Source organism: Myotis daubentonii, chromosome 3, assembly GCF_963259705.1.
Source record: "Myotis daubentonii chromosome 3, mMyoDau2.1, whole genome shotgun sequence".
NCBI lineage: Eukaryota > Metazoa > Chordata > Mammalia > Chiroptera > Vespertilionidae > Myotis > Myotis daubentonii.
Genome location: NC_081842.1, coordinates 130,859,904 through 130,877,584, shown reverse-complemented (window position 1 = coordinate 130,877,584; position 17,681 = coordinate 130,859,904). Strand labels below are relative to the sequence as shown.

General features: G+C 48.5%; 1 protein-coding gene across 1 annotated transcript in view; it reads right to left on the bottom strand.

The window, feature by feature from the left end:
* The window catches only part of BMP6 (bone morphogenetic protein 6), a 167,679-nt gene continuing 149,998 nt past the window's right edge, over positions 1 to 17,681 (bottom strand). Inside the window, exons 3-7 of the mRNA XM_059688572.1 lie at positions 16,156 to 16,304; positions 15,157 to 15,354; positions 1,130 to 1,206; positions 746 to 856; positions 1 to 649 (exon numbers count right to left, since the gene is read on the bottom strand). Of these exons, the coding sequence (XP_059544555.1) occupies positions 500 to 649; positions 746 to 856; positions 1,130 to 1,206; positions 15,157 to 15,354; positions 16,156 to 16,304 (685 nt within the window). The 3' untranslated portion in view covers positions 1 to 499. The remainder of the gene's footprint in view (positions 650 to 745; positions 857 to 1,129; positions 1,207 to 15,156; positions 15,355 to 16,155; positions 16,305 to 17,681) is intronic.

The window sequence follows — 17,681 nt, the reverse complement described above, 5'->3', positions numbered from 1 at the left end:
TGATTAAAACTGGCCTTCCTGGGAATGAAATCCTTGAATAGAGGCATTCCCCCCACCCCCCATTTCTGTTAAGTGTAGATCTATTTTTGAGAAACATTCTAAATTGGCTGATACTTCAGCCAAGAATACTTACACTTCTCTAAAATTATTTTCCCTGTTTACTCAATAATACCACAAATAGCTTGATAGAAAGCTAAAACTAATTTTGGTGGGCTTTTATGGGGGAAGAGGGACCCTTCAAAGTTCTGTTTCTGCAATGTCCAGATTCCATACTACAGACATTCAGATAGCCTCCTACAGACCAACTACTCACGTTATTTACTACGTGGGCAAATCATTACTGAGCCCCTTTAGCGTCTTCCTTGGGCAGTAAGGCACCAACCGGCAAGAGATGGTTTCAAAGTCATCATCCCACTTTCACTGCGTCAGTGTGCTGCTTAAGGCAGGTGTAAGCTAGGAGTCCAAGGCAGTACCTCTGACCCCAGCAACCAGTTTCAAGTTAGTGGCATCCACAAGCTCTTACAACCATATTCCTGTATTTCTTCAAGATAACATTGGAGTTGTCATCAAAGTAAAGAACTGAGATGGCATTTAGTTTAGTTGGCGCACAGCACGGTTTAGGGACATACTCAGGATTCATAAGGTGAACCTGTTCCAAAACAGAAGGAGGAAATGGTTCCATCAGAAATGACCTGGTCTTGGCTTACTCCTACCTATGCAGTGACAAAAGGCTCTGAGAGCTCACCAGTGTCTGGACGATCGCATGGTTCGTGGCATTCATATGTGCGTTGAGTGGGAAGGAGCATTCTCCGTCACAGTAATTGGCAGCATAGCCCTTGGGTGCAATGATCCAGTCCTTAATTTAAAAAAGCAAAAGCAAGCAACAAAGAGACGATTAACATACACTCCTTACATCATCTGTGCTCTCAGTAATCCTGTGAGAAAAATTACTCCCATGGACAGCTAAGGAGACAGATGCAGGGAGGTCAGTTTCACAGGCTCCTGTGTACCTTCATGGGAAGAACCATCTCAGTCCTAAAGCTCAAGATCTTGGATGATGGCTGCTGCCATGAAGATGAGAAGGGCCCACTGAGAAAGGAACTTTGTCCCCCTTGTACCAAGAACTCACCTGCCATCCCAGGTCTTGGAAGCTCACATAAAGCTCATGCTTCCTGCAGGCTGTTTTTAACTCACTGCTGTTGTAATCTGTTGGAAAAGATAAAAACATTAACTCATTCATTCCATCACCAGGCACTGTATTAGGCTCAGGATAGCAGTGCACAAGGCCTCGGCAAGACACAAATTTGGTCACCAAACAGCTCCATCAGGTTTCCGGTAGCTTGGGTGTTTTACACACTCTGTCTTGTCCACTCTGGGTTTAGTGCTGGGCACACTTGCAAACGATATATTGACCTGAATGGAATCTTTTAAGCAACAGATGTTTGTTGTGACCCCCTGATGTGTGCAAGGTCTATGAAGGGGGTGTTCCAAGATGCCCCAAACACTCTGGACTCCTGATATGGAAGACATCATATTTGCAGTAAAAGACAACTATCCCAGGCAGTATTTGCTATATTTCTAACAGGAAGAGTCTTGAAGTTGTACAGGGGTTTTAAAGATAGCTGCTGGGCCAGGGAAGTATCCTGAAGGAAGTATAATGAGCAGGCCCTGACCCGGAGGCCCAGGAGTGGGGGAGAGAGGGAGACGCTGCAGCAGAGGCCATCCTCATCGGCACTGTCCTCCCGCCTCTCTGCATTTAACCTGCATTTAAGCAACAACTCCTAAGCCAGTAGTGCCAGTGAGATCTGCTGCTGTGTATATGCCCCTGTGTGCAATTCAGGAGCTACCAGTCTGGCTTAACCTAATCATTGGCAAGAGGAATGGCAATGCCCTGATTCATTAGGCCAGTGGTCGGCAAACTGTGGCTCGGGAGCCACATGCGGCTCTTTGGCCCCTTGAGTGTGGCTCTTCCTAAGCCTGAGGAGTACCCTAATTAAGTTAATAACAATGTACCTACCTATATAGTTTAAGTTTAAAAAATTTGGCTCTCAAAAGAAATTTCAATCATTGTACTGTTGATATTTGGCTTTGTTGACTAATGAGTTTGCTGACCACTGCATTAGGCCAATTGTAGCGCTCTTGTGTGACATGCCCTTGGCTAGGCACATGGTAAAAAGGAAGATAGGTTAGACAACACTTTTGTCCTCCAGGAACTTAGAGAATCAAAAGGGTAGTGTGAGACATGTACAAGTTCAGGGTGGGAATGAGGGGAAAGAGAGCAGTTCTATTGGAATGAGTTTAAAGATGTGAAGAGTCAATGGACATAATGTTAGCGAAACTTGATCTTGATTGACTTAGAACACTAACCAAACATTCGAATTTTCTACCAGAGGTATTAGGTAAATCTTTAAAAGTTTTTTTTTTTTGTCAGGGAGTGACACGTTCAGAGCTGGAATTCTAAAGGATAGATCTGATGATAGTGGTGTTTGAGAGTTCCAGAGAGGGGAGAGGGATGAAAGGTAAGAAGACTTGGGAGAAAAGCTCTTAATCTACAATGAACTTTGATGAATACGAGAGCCTGGGGCCATTTGCATGCTACCTCTTTTTTATCACATGAGCCAATAAATTACCTGAATACTTAAAGTCTGTCTGAACTGAGTGTTCTGTTACTTGCACCCCTGGACCTCCTGGCCCTGAAGCAGAACTCAACATGCAGATTTCATGATTTTATAAGAGAAAGAGACGAACAGTACCAACTCAGCCCAGCGACCTATCCTGGGAGGATAGACAGGCTATCTTCTGTAGTGGTTTCTAGTTCTAAGTTTATTCATTCTCCTCACCTGCCTTCTTCACCTCACAGAACCACTCTCGCTGTAAGTTAAAGTACCTGGTAGAAGTGAATGCAAAACCACACTGGAGGGAATTTTTCACAAGGCAGGACACCATGGACTCTCTCAGTAAAAATAAGCACACACCAACACCACAAAACAAGACAAATTCCTCCTGTTGAAAATAATCTCTCAATGAAAAGAATTAACCACACAAAGAAATAAGGTATCCTGAGAGAGAGTTGGAGTGCAAGATAGAAAATATAGGATCCCAGAGATTCAGGCAAGAGTAGTCTCTGAATGTGGTTACAGAAAATGAATATCTAAAATAATGAAAGAGTTAAGAAACAGAACTGTAAAGCAAGATAACAGGGAAAAGAACAGGTGAATTTGAAACAGAGCCAAATAAAATATAAAAACCACTATCCCTGAAAACAACAAAAGGGATGAGCTAAACATCAGATTAGATATAACTGAAGTGAGAATTAAAGAATTGATCAATATTTGAAGAAACTTGCCAAAATAAAGCCGAGTCAGATGGCCAGAAAATACATCTATCTGTAAAGAGATGTGGAAGATAGAATAAAAAGTCGAACATTATTTCTAGTAGAAACCTCTGAGGAGACTAATGAGGAGAACTAATAGTTGCAGGCATAAATACCTATGAATTTTCTAAAAAAGTATGCCTTTCTGAAAAAGGCAAACTTCTTTAAATTGAGAAGGCACAAATGAGTCCTAAGCAAAGTAAGTAAATTCCTATCTAACGATATCTGGTGAAACTAGTATATCAAACACATAAATTCTTAAAAGCAACACTGAGATGAATATAAAATTATCTACAAAGGAACACAAAGTAGATAGCAAATTTCTCAACAGAAATAGAGAACATAAAAAATACCAAAAATTATGCCATCAAACTAGAATTCCATACCCAGCTATAGAAGCCATCTATTGTTTGGCTACACAGGTTCCAAGAACACTTATCATTTGGGGAAATTCCTAGGTAGTTAGGAATCAAGGTCCCATTTCCAACCACAGATAGCTACTGTATTTGTCCCCTGGCAGTTAGAGTATAGCCTCCTGACTTCATCAACCGAATGCACCCACTTTTGAGAGAGTGACTCAAAGGGGAAACTAAGAATGGGTGACATGGCAGCAAGTGTTCAGGGTGCTGGCCCCAGTGATAGCATTCAAACCACAATGTCCCCATGACCAGGTCCAAGCTAGACCTTGATTTTAAGTTTGGTTCTCCAGCCTCGTTGGTTGGATGAGTTCCCTGATACATGTAAATTATTTTTCACTTTAAGTAAATTAGAGTTTGCTTCTATTCCAAGTAATCAAGAGCCCTGAGTAGCTAAATTATTATCCATAGAGAATAGGGAACACAGGGTGGAGTGGGACCATTATTTCATATAGGATTGGTGAGCTCATCCTTCTGTTGGAGTATCTCTTAAGCAGAGACCTGAAGAAACGTTGAGGGTGGGGCATGAGTCTATCTGAGGGAAGAATAATTCGTACAGCAGGAATGACAAATGTGAAAGCCCCGAGGAAGTACCCGCTTGGCATATTCCAGGAACATCTGATGGAGACTGCTATGTGTTTATTAAAAACCCATCTATCTACCCCTGGGGCGCAGAGCTATTTGACATTCCCAACTGCAGTTAGGTGTGGTCATGCGGCTGAGTTCTGCCCATAAATCTGGAGAGAAGGGAGGTAGGTATGTCGCTCCCAGGCCTGGCCTCCTAAACTTGCCTGCAGCCCTCCACTTGCTCTTCCTTCTCCTGCCAGCTACAGGCAAGAGTCAGTCTTCCGAAGACTCTATGGTCCGGGTCCTGCTGTAACCTTGAAGGTGTCCTATGTTAGATAAGTTATATGATCCCCCTACTTATAGTCTCAGCCTGGAATGTCCCCTGCCCAAACTCATTTGGCCTGTGTCCCCCAACATAAACTTCCTCTAAAAGACCTTCTCTGTGCTGGGGACCATGATCACCCCAAAATCAAACCTGGAATTGTTAGCCATGTGAAAGGCAGGGATTTCTAGGCCAGCTTTCCTTCCCAGGTCAGTGAATAGGCAGTGAAATATAATAAAGAATATATCTGGTCTTGACAACAGCATGGATGGACCTGGAGAGCATTATGCTAAGCGAAATAAGCCAGTCAGAGAAGGATAAGTATCACATGATCTCACTCATTTGTGGGATACAATGAATAACATGAATTGATGAACAAAAATAGATTCAGAGACATAGAATCATCGAACAGACCGTCAAATCTCAGAGGGAAGGCGGGTGTGGAAGGTGGGGGTGGGAGGGCAGTGTTGAGAGGGTAAGAGATCCACCGACGAACTGGTATGCATATAAGCATAACCAATGAACACAGACAATGGGGGGGCGGGGCAGGCTGAGAGAGGACAATGGGGGGAGGAACATATGTAATATTTTCAACAATAATTTTTAAAAAAAGAATATATCTGGTCTTTGTCCTGGTTCCTGGCACAAAGCTATGAAAACCATGGAATTTCTTAATTGATAATTCCAATATATGATGGTTCCTAGATAGCTTCAGGATAGGGGCTGGTCACCAGAAAGACTAACCACGTGATTAGAGGGTTGGGCCAGCCTGACCTCCATGGAGGGAGACTGGATAACATGGCCAAGGATTTAATCAATCATGCATAGCAATGAGACCCACATAAAAACTCTGGACACTGAAGCTCTGTGGAACTTTTGGGTTGACAAACAGAATGGCATGCTGGGAGAGAGAACCTCCCAGGTTCCATGAGGAGAGGACATGGACCCCTCCTCTCCCGCCCCTCCTCCTCCCACGCTGGAAAGCTTGCTCTATGCAGCTCTTTCTCGTGTGCATCCTTTATAATAAAACTGTGATCCTAAGTACTAGGTGTACTGGTTAATAATGCGGATTTTTTTCAATAGATGGAGTTACACATATGTTGATATATATGTGATTTGATATGTATGCTATTTTGTTGTAGTGACCAGCTTTAAAACTTCATATGTCAAATTTGCTGAAGTTGTTAACATCATAGATATTTTCATGCTTAAAAATGTCAAATTTCATGCCAAAAAAAGAGCATTTGCGGGAACTTTTAATTCATTACTTTATTTTGAAGAAAAGTGCTGCTGAATACTTCAGGAAGCTTATGGTGAACATGCTCCATCTCAAGATACTTGTGAACGCTGGTTTAAACGCTTTCAAAGTGATGATTTCTATGTGAAAGACAAAGAACGTCCAGGTCAACCGAAAAAGTTTGAAGACCAACAATTACAAGCATTATTGGATGAAGATGCATGTCAAACTCAAAAACAACTTGCAGAAAGATTAAACGTTGCTCAGCAAACAATTCTGATAGTTTACAAGCAATGGGAAAGATTTTAAAGTAATTTTGCGTCATGATGATGAACCATCACACACTTCAAAACCAGTTAAAGACACGTTAAAAGATCTTGCCTGGGAAGCAGTAACCCACCGCTGTATTCACCAGACCCTGCTCCTTCAGATTACCACTTGTTCCGATGGATGGCACACACACTTTCTGAGCAGCACTTCAAAACGTACAAAGAAATGGAATATTGGGTCTCTGAATGGTTTGCCTCTAAACAAGAAAAGTTCTATTGGGACGGTATCCACAAATTACCTGAAAGATGGGGAAAATGTGTAGCTAGCAATGGACATTACTTTGAATAAAGCACTTTTGATGTTTCTCTTGAAATTATCGTGTTTTCTTTGATTACGAAATCTGACATTATTAACCGGTACACCTAGTATAGTGCTTTCCTGAGTTCTGTGTTATCCCAGTGAATTATCAAATCTAAAGGGGGGGAGGTGGTCATGGGAACCCGAGTTTGTAGCCAAGTCAGACATAATTGGCAGGCTAGGGACCCCATTTGCAGCTGGCATCTAAAGTGAGAGCGGTCTTGTTGGGGACCTTACCCTTGAACTTGTGGGTCTGGGTCAGTTCCAGGGGGTTGGTGTGATGACTGAATTGGATTGCAGGACACCTAGTGCTGTCAGCACCAAGACAGGGACGACTTCTGCACGTCTGGATTCCCAGTGTCTCCAGCAGCCAGAAGCACGGAGATGGAGTGAAAAGCTCCACTTCTGCCCCCACCAGTCCTCACTGTCTGAACCTCCTGCTCACTCACTCCATGCTCAACAAAGAGGACTTTCTCCATAAGAACAGTTGGAACAGTTGTTTCTTTTAGAGCCAGATGCTGTGCTGGCATTTTGTTGATAAGTAACAATGGAGGTGTGTGGTGGTGGTGGTGGTGGTGGGGGGGGGGCGGGGGAGAGGAATTGGGCTCCTGTTTTTCTTCCTACAGACACACTCAGTCCAGACTTAAGTTTCCTTATAACTCCATGTTAAGTGCTGGCAGAGGATGTATAAATATTTGTGAAGGTCAATTCTCCTCAAAATACTTGTCTTCTGCTCAGGGCCAGGACCCCGAGTTCCACAGTGGAATGACACGGCCATGCCTTGTTTTGTTTGTAGGGATTCACAGATTGCAGAGAAACACCCTCCCCTCTCCTTGATATGTGGTTAGATGGATGGTCTGGATAGAGCCAGTGAAAATTATGCAGTTAAAATTGAACAGGCACATAGCTAGCCACTCCAGTGGGATAAAGGAAGGCAGCACAGCTTTGTCCAAATGGCTCACCAATCAAGGGAAGGGCCGAGAAGAGAAGGCCTAGAGCTGAAGAGATGCAAACCCACTAACCAGAGCAACAGAGCAGAGGCTGGCATGCCATCCCCGGGCAGCAGTCCTTGGTCTGACTCGAGGGCTGCCTGTTTCTGATTCACGAGAACCACCAGGGAGGGAGTCTGAGCCCCATCCAGACCTGCATGTCAGAGTGACCAGGAATGGGTCCCCTGCTGCCCGGGTGAGTCTGCGGACTCCAGACCTTGAGATGAGAGGCTCACACAGGTGCAGCGTCAGCCCATGCCCACGCTCTGTCCCAACTGCACGTTCCCGGGCGCAGCTACGGTGAAGGTCGGTCTTGGTTCTGAGAGAAATTTTCAGGGGATCTGGCTCTTTCAAAGTGGAACATGAAAAGCGAAATCTGGCTCTCTAATCATTCCATGTGGTTCCTTGGCCTAAGAGTGGAAGGCAGGGCAAGTGCCACCAACCCCACTGGGAGTCTGGCCCAGCCAGACCAGGCCCAAGACGGTCATCCAGAGTAACCTGGACAAGCAGGGCCCAGCCATAGGTGGGCTTGGGCAACACGCTCTTAGGTGACCAGGTACAAAATATACCAGCCATGAAAACCCAGGGTAAGCTCCTCCACCACCAGAGGCAGGCGGCTGCTAGTGCACGCGGAGCAGGAGGGAAACAGTCTCCCCCACAGACCTTCCCGCTTCCCATTCATCAGAAGCATCTTCCTCGCCCTCAGCAGCACCGCCTCCCAGCGCCACTTCATAACCGGCTCCAGCAGGGAAAGCTTCGGAGACCAGAGACCGCTTCAGACCTCAATCTTTGCTCTTGTTTCCAAATAAACATTACAAACATTTAAACGGAGTTTAAATTGGTTTCATCTCATAGGAAGCTTCAGAGCTGCAACCGGGGAAGGTGAGAAACATTAAAGTTCCAAGACACGCCTGCCCGGTCACCCTAGGGAAGGCCTTTCAGCAGGAGCTCCGCGCTCCGCGATGGGAAAGGCACGGGGACTGCCAGGCGGACCACACGGTCCCTCTCGGGAAGAAGGGAAGTAGAAGAGAGTGGGCGAGAGGGCCAGGCTGCAGCGCCCGAAGTGTGTCTTTATTAAGTCTATTCTTCCAGGACTTTGCCAAGAGGGGGTTGCATCTCCCCCAGCCGTCTGAACGATGAAACCAGTGGTACCGACACACAGAAGTACCGTGTCCATTGCTACTGGTCAAACTGGTAACCAGTGTCTTCCATTTCCCACTGTGGCATCAGCTGACTCAGTGGCTGTGCCATCATTCTCCCCAGCCTTGCCTGTGTCCTTATGATCTGTGACTCCGGGTTACCTGGGGGCCGGGGACACCCGGAGGTGCTGGGAGGCGAGCGCAAAATGAGCTGCTCGCAGATGCGTCTTCCTGGCGTCCGGCTGACGGCAGGAGGGTGTGGTGATCAGGCATCTTGTCCTTGCACTGCAGACACCTGAACGCCCACATCTGAGAATCCTGCTTGGAGGGTGGGGACGGGGATCAGTCACATCTGGTGGGCGGCCCCAGGGGCCGATGCTGCAGCTCCCAGCACACAGAGCTCGTCACAAATCCCTGTGTGCATCCTCATTCCCATCTTCTGGCCCCTCCTAGGCCACCTTGTCCCCTCTGTTTCCTTTGTGCGTTCCACGCAGGCTATGGCTGAGAGACGGTCTTCTCGTTCTGGCTGGGAGCTCTTTCTTCTCAGTTCCATTGGTGACCCTGGCCCTGTGGTCGTTCTTCCCTATGATGGCTGGGCCCATGTGACAATGGGGGCCACCCCACAAGCCCCACTCAGCTCAGGCAAGCAGGACACTGCAGGGAGCATTTCTCTAATTCAGTGCGGGGAGGGCAGGGTGCTCTGACTGCTGCGTGCACCGCTGGCCTGCCACCTCCTCACAGCGTCTCGGTCCCCAGGCAGCGGCCACGTACACTGCATGTTTGCCTCCACCCCAAACACGAGGGGCACATCCCACAGCCTTAAGAGGACATCGGGGTCAATTCCATCTGCACTCCCAGTATCTGGCCCTGGAAAGCCACACATGCAGGAGCCATGTGCTAGGAGAGCCTGGGCGTTGCCGGTTTATTTCTGAGGCGGAATCACTTAGTGCACTGAACGGCAGGCTTCCCTTGCACGAAAGACCAGGAGGGTCTTAGGGCAATGAGCCCTGGATGTGAAGGGCGATGATACTGATGTACAGGGCAGGTGACATGCGGGGAGGCTGTGTGGCCAGCTTGAGGGGCACCATCGCAGCAGAGTCTGGACCGTGCACGCACCACCTGAGGACCCCAGGGAGGTGGCTGCACCTGAGCCACAGCAGCTCAAGCCCAGCCCCGGTCCCGGGGATCCAGGCAGCCCACCCACTTTCCTTTCCAACCCCAACAGCGGAGGAGGAGAGAGAAACCACAGGAGGAGGAAGGACATGGAGAGGGGAAAGGCAGAAAAGAAACAAAGGCAGGGCAACCATCCAAAATTAGGTGAGAGGGCAGAAGGGCGAGGCGTGGGCAGGCGGCGCCTCTCCTGCTGGGGCTCCTGCAGAGGGGCTCCTGGCTGGTGGGCTGACCACAGGCCTCGCCGCTGCGGCCGGCCACTGTCCCTGCTCAGCAGGACGCACGCTCAGCCGGGGAGAAGCTGGCAGGGCAGGCGCCGGGGACAGAGTGGCAGGGTCCACACTGTCTTTCCTGAGCTCAGGCTGACATCTTCCCAGAGGAAACTTGTTTGTCAGAGTGAGCAACTCCCTCCCACTTCCCTTCTCTCCTAGGATGCCAAGGGGGAGGACAACAGCGGCTGTTAAAATGGCACCTCTGTCTTCAGTGGTCTGGCCGCTCTTCCCATATCCCCGGCCTTATCAGCCCGTCTTATCCATAACAAGTCTCTGGCTCCCACAGACCACGATCAACACAGCCATTGAGAACATGCTGGAAGGAGCCCAGCTCCTGAGCTCCGGCACAGCAGGCCGCAGGGGGACCGCCAGGATCTCGATTTCCAGTGTCTGTAACCTCATGAAGTGTTGGGGTGGGCGGGGGGGAGCTTTATTTTCAGAATCTAGATTTTGTTTACGGCCTGGATGGTAGCACGAGACACCAGCCCAGCCCTATTCTTCTGCGGCTCCAGGACGCCAAGGTCTCAGGAGATCCCATTCTGTGGGGCACCTGGGCCTCCCCTCAGGCTTTGTCTTGAGTGCAAAAGACTACGGAGCTAAGTTTTGTGAAAATAGACAAATACTTCCCTTGAACACTAAGCTTTAAGACCCCCTGTGCTCCGAGCACCTCTGTTCCCATCAGTTCCTAGACTGAGTCTCAAGCCCCCCGGACCCTACAGGAGCAGCGACAGCTGGTGAATTACTGGCAGCACCTGTCCACGCCTTGTTATTAACGCCGTTATTCAGCACAGCTGCCATCAGCACCTTCGGAAGGGTGAGCCCAGGGACAGGACACCCTTCCAGGTGGTTTCTCTCCCTGATAACTACTATCCTAAGGCACTTCATGGCCAAGGAGAGTCAGTATTACACATATGGCATCTGAAATTATTCTAACGTTCAGACCACCAGTGCCATACCTGTGCTCCATAGCGGTGGAGAATTAAGATTTGATTTCATTCAGAAAACTCTTAACAAGCCTCTACTTTTTGACTGAGATAGTTGGAAGCCTAGCTGCAAGGCCTAAAATTTTAATTTAAAATCAAAATGACAAATTAAAATGCCCCCTCCTTTGAAGAATTATAAATAGTCCATTCTTCCCAAGCTTTGGTGGCCATCCCACGGAAGCCAAGGATGACCTCGTGGGAACACCTGCTGGGAACTAAAAGGCCACATATGCACTGACCTGTAAGAATGAGACCCCCTAGTCTGTGGACTGGAGTGCCCTGAAATGCACAGCAAAAAATTTCATAGTCATAATAAAGTGCCCAAGCTGTTGCTTGAATTCTGGTTACCTGTCTTATCTGGAAGCAACTGAATCCTCTCAATTGGGAAGTTCAAGGGATAGAAGATACGAATTATCAACAAGGTCAAATAAGTATATCTAAATGCACCAGAGCCACATTTTCCCCAGGACCTTAAAGACACATGCCTGGAAAGAGATGGAAAGAGAACTGACTGTCAGAAATGCTAACAGGTAGCTTTTGAAGAACTCATTCCAAAGGAGAGACAGGGTCTTGAGAAGTTGCTGGTTCATAGGTGGTTGGCAGACCTGGGTGGTGGCAACATAAACATCAAGGATGAAAGAGGTCTAAAACTCATCTAATTCAATTTCACATGAATTGTTAAAAGTGGCAGAAAATGTTTCCAAACTACCATTGCCAACAGAAAGAGCAATTGTGAGGCACACTGTTGGCAGCCGGCTGGTTGACCTGGCAGAAAACCTCACACTCACCAGCTGACTTGAAATCCCATTAACTACCCCCTCCCCAAAGATATCTTGGAAATAAGCTAGATCAGTATCTAGAATCACCACATGGGACCCCCACCCCCACCCCAAGGCCATTTGTTTACGGCCCTCATAATGGATTAGCCAGGTGTGTCACAGTCCCCAGAAGACAAAATAGTGAACCCCAAGAGAAAGAGATTATATAAGAGGGGGAAGGCAGCAAGTAGAAAGAGATACCAAAAGAAGCCAAAGAGTGCAAGGCACATGAGACCAGCAGGCTGGTCGACACGGAGGCTGGAAAGGAATTGCCAGATTTACCAGAATCCCCAGTGGGCTACACAGCCTGGCTCAGACCTCCCCTCAGGCTTTGTAAAAATGATAGATGACACTGTCCAGATGATATTTGAGCCCACTGCAGACGTGCCACACAGCAAACACCATCTCTCATTTGGAGCAGACAGCTTACAGAGCAGCCAGGGCAAGTGAAAACCTTCCAGGATGACTTCGATCCAAACCCACTGTTGGGTGCGTGTGTTTGGAAAGTCCAGCTTAAAGGCCGAGTATAGATGTGAGAGCAGATTTTGGTGGGCAGTAGGGAGGAGGCGGATGGAGCGCCTGGCTTTTCCCTTGTGGACTGGTCCTGCCGTCTCAGGCATCTGCAGCTCAGTCTCAAAAACAGGCACATATTTCCCTGCCATGTTTCACTCTGAGGACAGGCAATTCAGTGAATTCTGTTGACTTCTTTGCCCAGACGCAGGACGTTCTCTAGCGGGCTTCGCCTGGCGGTGTTGTGCAGTGGAGAAATGTTAATTCCCTGGGAGCACTCTGTGGAAGAAGGGGGGCAGCAGAGGCAAAGTAATCTCTTCCTTCAACCTCCTGAAAGATTTACAAGGGGAAAGGCCTGCCTGGAGTCACACCAGAGGCCACAGCTTTTCGTCTCCGCAGCATCTGCCTGGGTCACGAAGGCCCAGCAACATCTGGCCCCACCGCGGCCTGGAAAGGAAGCAAAACTGGTTGGCCCATTTCTCAGGGTAGCAGGCCATCTTCCTGGAATTCCCTTCTCCAAGAGCAACCTCCTCTTCTGCATGTCCACTCCCTGCACAGCACGGATAAATAAGGAAGAGTGAGCCAAGTATGGCCTCACATGAGCCATTTCTCACACCAACTTGAGAGGGTCTCTGAAGATAGTGAGATGTAAGGAGGATCCTTGGTAGGAATACTTTCTTGGTGGGGGGTGTCTGGCCTTTTACACAGCTGAGGCCAGAGGTATCTGTAATGAGCTCTTTGCCTTAGTACTGCTGGAAGGAGCAAAGCAAATCGGAAAGTCCTGGGCTGGGAGGTGGGGGGGGGGGGGGTAGGAAGACCAAGAAGAAAACTAGATATACTTGTATCTTATTGTGAAATAGATAAGCTTTAATATTCATATTTAATTTAAAGTCACCAAATTGAAAAAAACAAAGTTGAAAGAAACTTCGGAAAATAAAATTGGGTGACACTGCTAAAACCAAAATCTAAGACAACATGTTTTCCCAATTTAAAAAAATTCCAGTGTGTACTGGGGCGCGGAGGGGGTGTTGAATAAATCAAGTGAAATTTTAATTTTAAAAGCAATCAACATTTCAAGAGCTGCCTTCATGTCTGAGGTCCCAGTACCAAAGTGACCACGTTCATTAATGAACAGAGGCCGCCCAGCATCGTGCCCAGAGGAAAAGCGAGATTTTCCTTCCATTCGGCAGGCTGCCCCTTTCTTCTTTCTTCTTCTTCTTTTATAAACCTCAACCCTGACTGTTTCTAGTGGTAAACACAGGAACACCCATGCTGTGCAACGCTTCCAAGGAACACCAGGATGACAAGAGGCAAAATGTCACATCACACTGGGTGGTGGATCCTCAAGTTCCACATCCATGTCACTGGTCAGAGAAATGGCTGATGAAGTCAGAACATACGCTGCAGACACTTCCTTCCTGCGGGCACTTGGGGAAGCTGCATGAACTCTTTCTGGCCACCGGAGATGGCATTTGTAAACAGTCACCCGGAGGAATGAAAGCACCTTCCAGAAGTATTTTACGTGCTTTCTGAGGGTCCTAACCTAGGCCCTGACAGCCTGCTTCCTACAACTGGATACAACTCATCGTCGAGTGCTATTATGAGCCAGATCAGATGCTCCTCATTTAATCCCAGCCAGTCTGCCGGGTAGTAGCCATCCCTGCTGCACAGACGAGTAACTGAAGCGGAAATGGATGAAGCTTCTCCAAGGTCACAGAGCAGTAACAAGGGAAGCAGGTTCTCGGACTGGAAAGCCCACCGCACATCTTTCACTTTCTGCTGGATTCTCACACGGTTTAAACAGCCGAAGAAAACCCAGAAGGTGCAGCTCGGGCTTTAGAGTGAGATGCATCTGCGCGCGAACTGAACAGTCACTCGCTCTGTGAGGCACCACGCCTGCGCCCCCTCCTTCGGGTCCCGATGAGTGGACTTCCGTGCCACTTCCTAACAAAGCACCGCACGGGAGGGACCGTTTCTGAAGAACCGGGGAATGGACACGCAAGCAGAGGGAGCTACTTTCTCTCTCTCTCTCTCTCTCTCTCTCTCTCTCTCTCTCTCTCTCTCTCTCCCTTTGAACCTCCCTGGTCAGGGCAGGATGGGGTTGGCCCCATTACTTAGCTCCCGGGGTAAGCACATGGCCCCAGCCTGGCTTTCTGGGGTGTCACCGTGAAAGAGATGATCTTGGAACTACTGGTTGCCTTTCTTACCACCACGGAGAGGGAGTCTCTCTGAGAATGCTGCCAACAAAGTAGAGAAAGAGAGATTCTTCTGAGCCCCTGGAGGCAGCCATGCCTGAGGCTAGAAGCCCTGAACATCCGGGTTAAATGAACCAATCAAACCTGGCACATGGGGCAGCCAAGGGCACTGACAAATACAAGTCCATCTGATACAAATGTATGAAGCTTGTTTCCATCCCGCAACCTCCCAGGCATAATGCACCTGGGAGAAAACCTGGGATCTTTCTGTGAGTGAAAAAGGAGCCGGAGAAATCTTACCAAACAGGATGCTTTTCTGGAAAAACAGACACTCAGGATGCCTGCAGGCTGCAGACTCCATCTTTGGGTAATAGCCTTCCCGCCGTGGCCCTAGATCATTGGTGACAATGACGAGGCAGCGGCAGGCCTTTGTATTTGCCGTGCAGAAGCTGTGCAGATATGAAACCGTCCGCACGTCCTTGCTCTCACTGAGGCCCGAGAGCCAACAAAGAAAAAGACTTCACCCACCCACACCTACCTGAAGCGCCGGAGAGCCGGGACACGTCCTGGGCCTGGGTGGAGCGGTTGCGACTCTGCTGGCGCCGCCGACCGCCGGCTGACCGCGTGGTGCGCACGTGGGCCTCACTCACTTTGAAGAAAGCCACCATGAAAGGCTGCTTGTCATACGGGCCGTCTCTGCCCACCAGGCCTGCAGCTCGGGGGTTGATGCTGAGTCCTTGAAGGCAAACCAAAGCACACCCCTCTTTATTCCATGCAAACTTACTCCTGCAGCTGCATAATGGATCCTTCCCGGCCTCCCAGGGACTCCACATAAAGAATGCGGCTGAGGGGAAAGCATGTGTATTCTTGGATCTCTGGTGGCACTCTCTGGATGGACAAAATCAACACCCTCCTTCCAGCCCTAGCTGGTGTTGCTCAGTGGTTAGAGCATCAGCCCTCACACCAAAGGGTTGAGGGTTTAATTCCCCGTCGAGGGCACAAACCTGGGTTACGGCTTCGATCCCTAGCCCAGGTCAGGGTGCATGCAGAAAGCAATAGATCAACTTGTCTCTCTCACATCTCTCTCATTTCTGCTAGTCCTTTTCCTTCATATTCATTCTTTCTTTCTGACCATATTTATCCCAACCAGTGAGGTGACTTCAACGCACAGAGCAAGCCCACTCTGAGGGCCGTAAGGGGCCCTGGAGCTGCTGAACTTGGGTGCTGCAGGAGAAGGGGTGCTGGGAGGGGTAGACAGGGTCAGGATTTAGCCTATGCTCCCATCTTTCTTTCTCTCAACATCATCCACCTGCCTTGCCTCTGAGTGCTCGCCTCCCATTGTTTCTCTCGGAACCTGGACCACCTACGCGTCTCCGAGTCCTTCCAGGGGAAGGTTTTGCTATTTAATAGCAGTTACGAGGAAACAGTAAAGGAAGTCATCGTGAGCTGAGGACTGGGCTGTAAACCACGGTTCCCTCATAACAGTTGAAGAGGAAATGAATGGCAGCGGCTGTTGGCCTGGTTTTGGCAAGCTTACCATCCCGAGTCACCACGCTCAGCTGAAGCCCCATGTTGTGCTGTGGGGTCACGACCCACAGATTGCTAGTGGCCGTGATGTCAAATTCCAGCCAGCCTTCTTCCAAGGCCCACACCACGCGGGTGTCCAGCAGAAAGAGGTCAGAGTCTCTGAAAGAAAGAAGAGGTGGCGCTGTGAATGGCCGACTGTCCCCTCAGCTCACGCTCACCCTGTCCTGCCTGGTGTCACAACAAAAGATGCCGGAGTCAGATCGGGTCCCGCGGAAAGCAGTGCCCAGCGACCTGCCGCGGCTCTGGCGGGCGTGGCACCACAGCGGGCAGGTGCTGACACGCGGAGAGATGACTGTGCCAGGGCCCTGCAGAGAAACGGGCTTTCTCTGAAGATGGCAGGGCCCCTCAGCTTCACCCACAGCCTCGCTACGATGCTCACGCAAATCTCTAGTGGGATTAGGACAAATGACAGACAGATAGATAGGGTCATATTGTTCCTCACTTAATGGCTAATGAACTCTAGAAGGAGAGAAAGTCGGGGGTGGGGGGGAGGAGGCAGTGAGGAAAAGGATTAAGAAAATATTAAAATCGGGATCAATATGAGCTTTCACAAAGTTGTGCTTTGCTTATTTTCTTTTTAACATTAAGATCTGACAATCTTCACGTTGAAATGAGGAGAAACCAGGAGCCACATCATATTTCTGAATAATCACCGGTTCTTTTCCTTTAATTAAGGTATTTGCATGGTCTATGGTGAGTGTCAAGTCCTCTCTCGTCAGGACTGTGTGATGTGGGTGTATGTTGAGTGATTTTAAAGTTTATCCCAGCACAGCTGTGAGCCAGGCTGGGTTCTTTGAGGCAAACTTGTCGAGTCCATTCCTTCCATTGGGCTCCACAGGGAATATTTTTATACTTTTTACAGTTTTCAACTAACATAACCCTAGGGGTTGTGGGAAGACGGAGTGAGGGTTTCTTCCTGCTCGCCCACATGTCATGGTAGAGCAGTGCCAGGGGACGGTCCCCTTCGTGCTGCAAGGACACTGAGTCTGAGCCCGGAATGCTCGTGACAGGGAGGGGGCGTGTTTTGGTCATGGAAAGATTTAAGTTCCCTGGTGCTGGCAATATTTTGCCGAAATATCTTAGAGCCGTGGTCAGCAAACCACGGCTCACGAGCCACATGCGGCTCTTTGGCCCCTTGAGTGTGGCTCTTCCACAAAATACCACGTGCGAGTGCGCACATATAGTGCGATTGAAACTTCATGGCCCGTATGCAGAAGTCGGTATTTTGTGGAAGAGCCAGTATTTTGTGGAAGAGCCATATTCAAGGGGCCAAAGAGCCGCATGTGTCTCGCGAGCCGCAGTTTGCTGACCACTGCCTTAGAGGATAGAAAATTACTGGAATTAAATATTAAATTTAAGACGAGCATGTCAATACTAATGAAGTACATTTAAATCAGTGATAAAGTCTTTCCATATACTTTACTTTCCTCAGTCGTTAGGACAATCCCGAAAGCTCGGGAGAACATTGCTATCCCC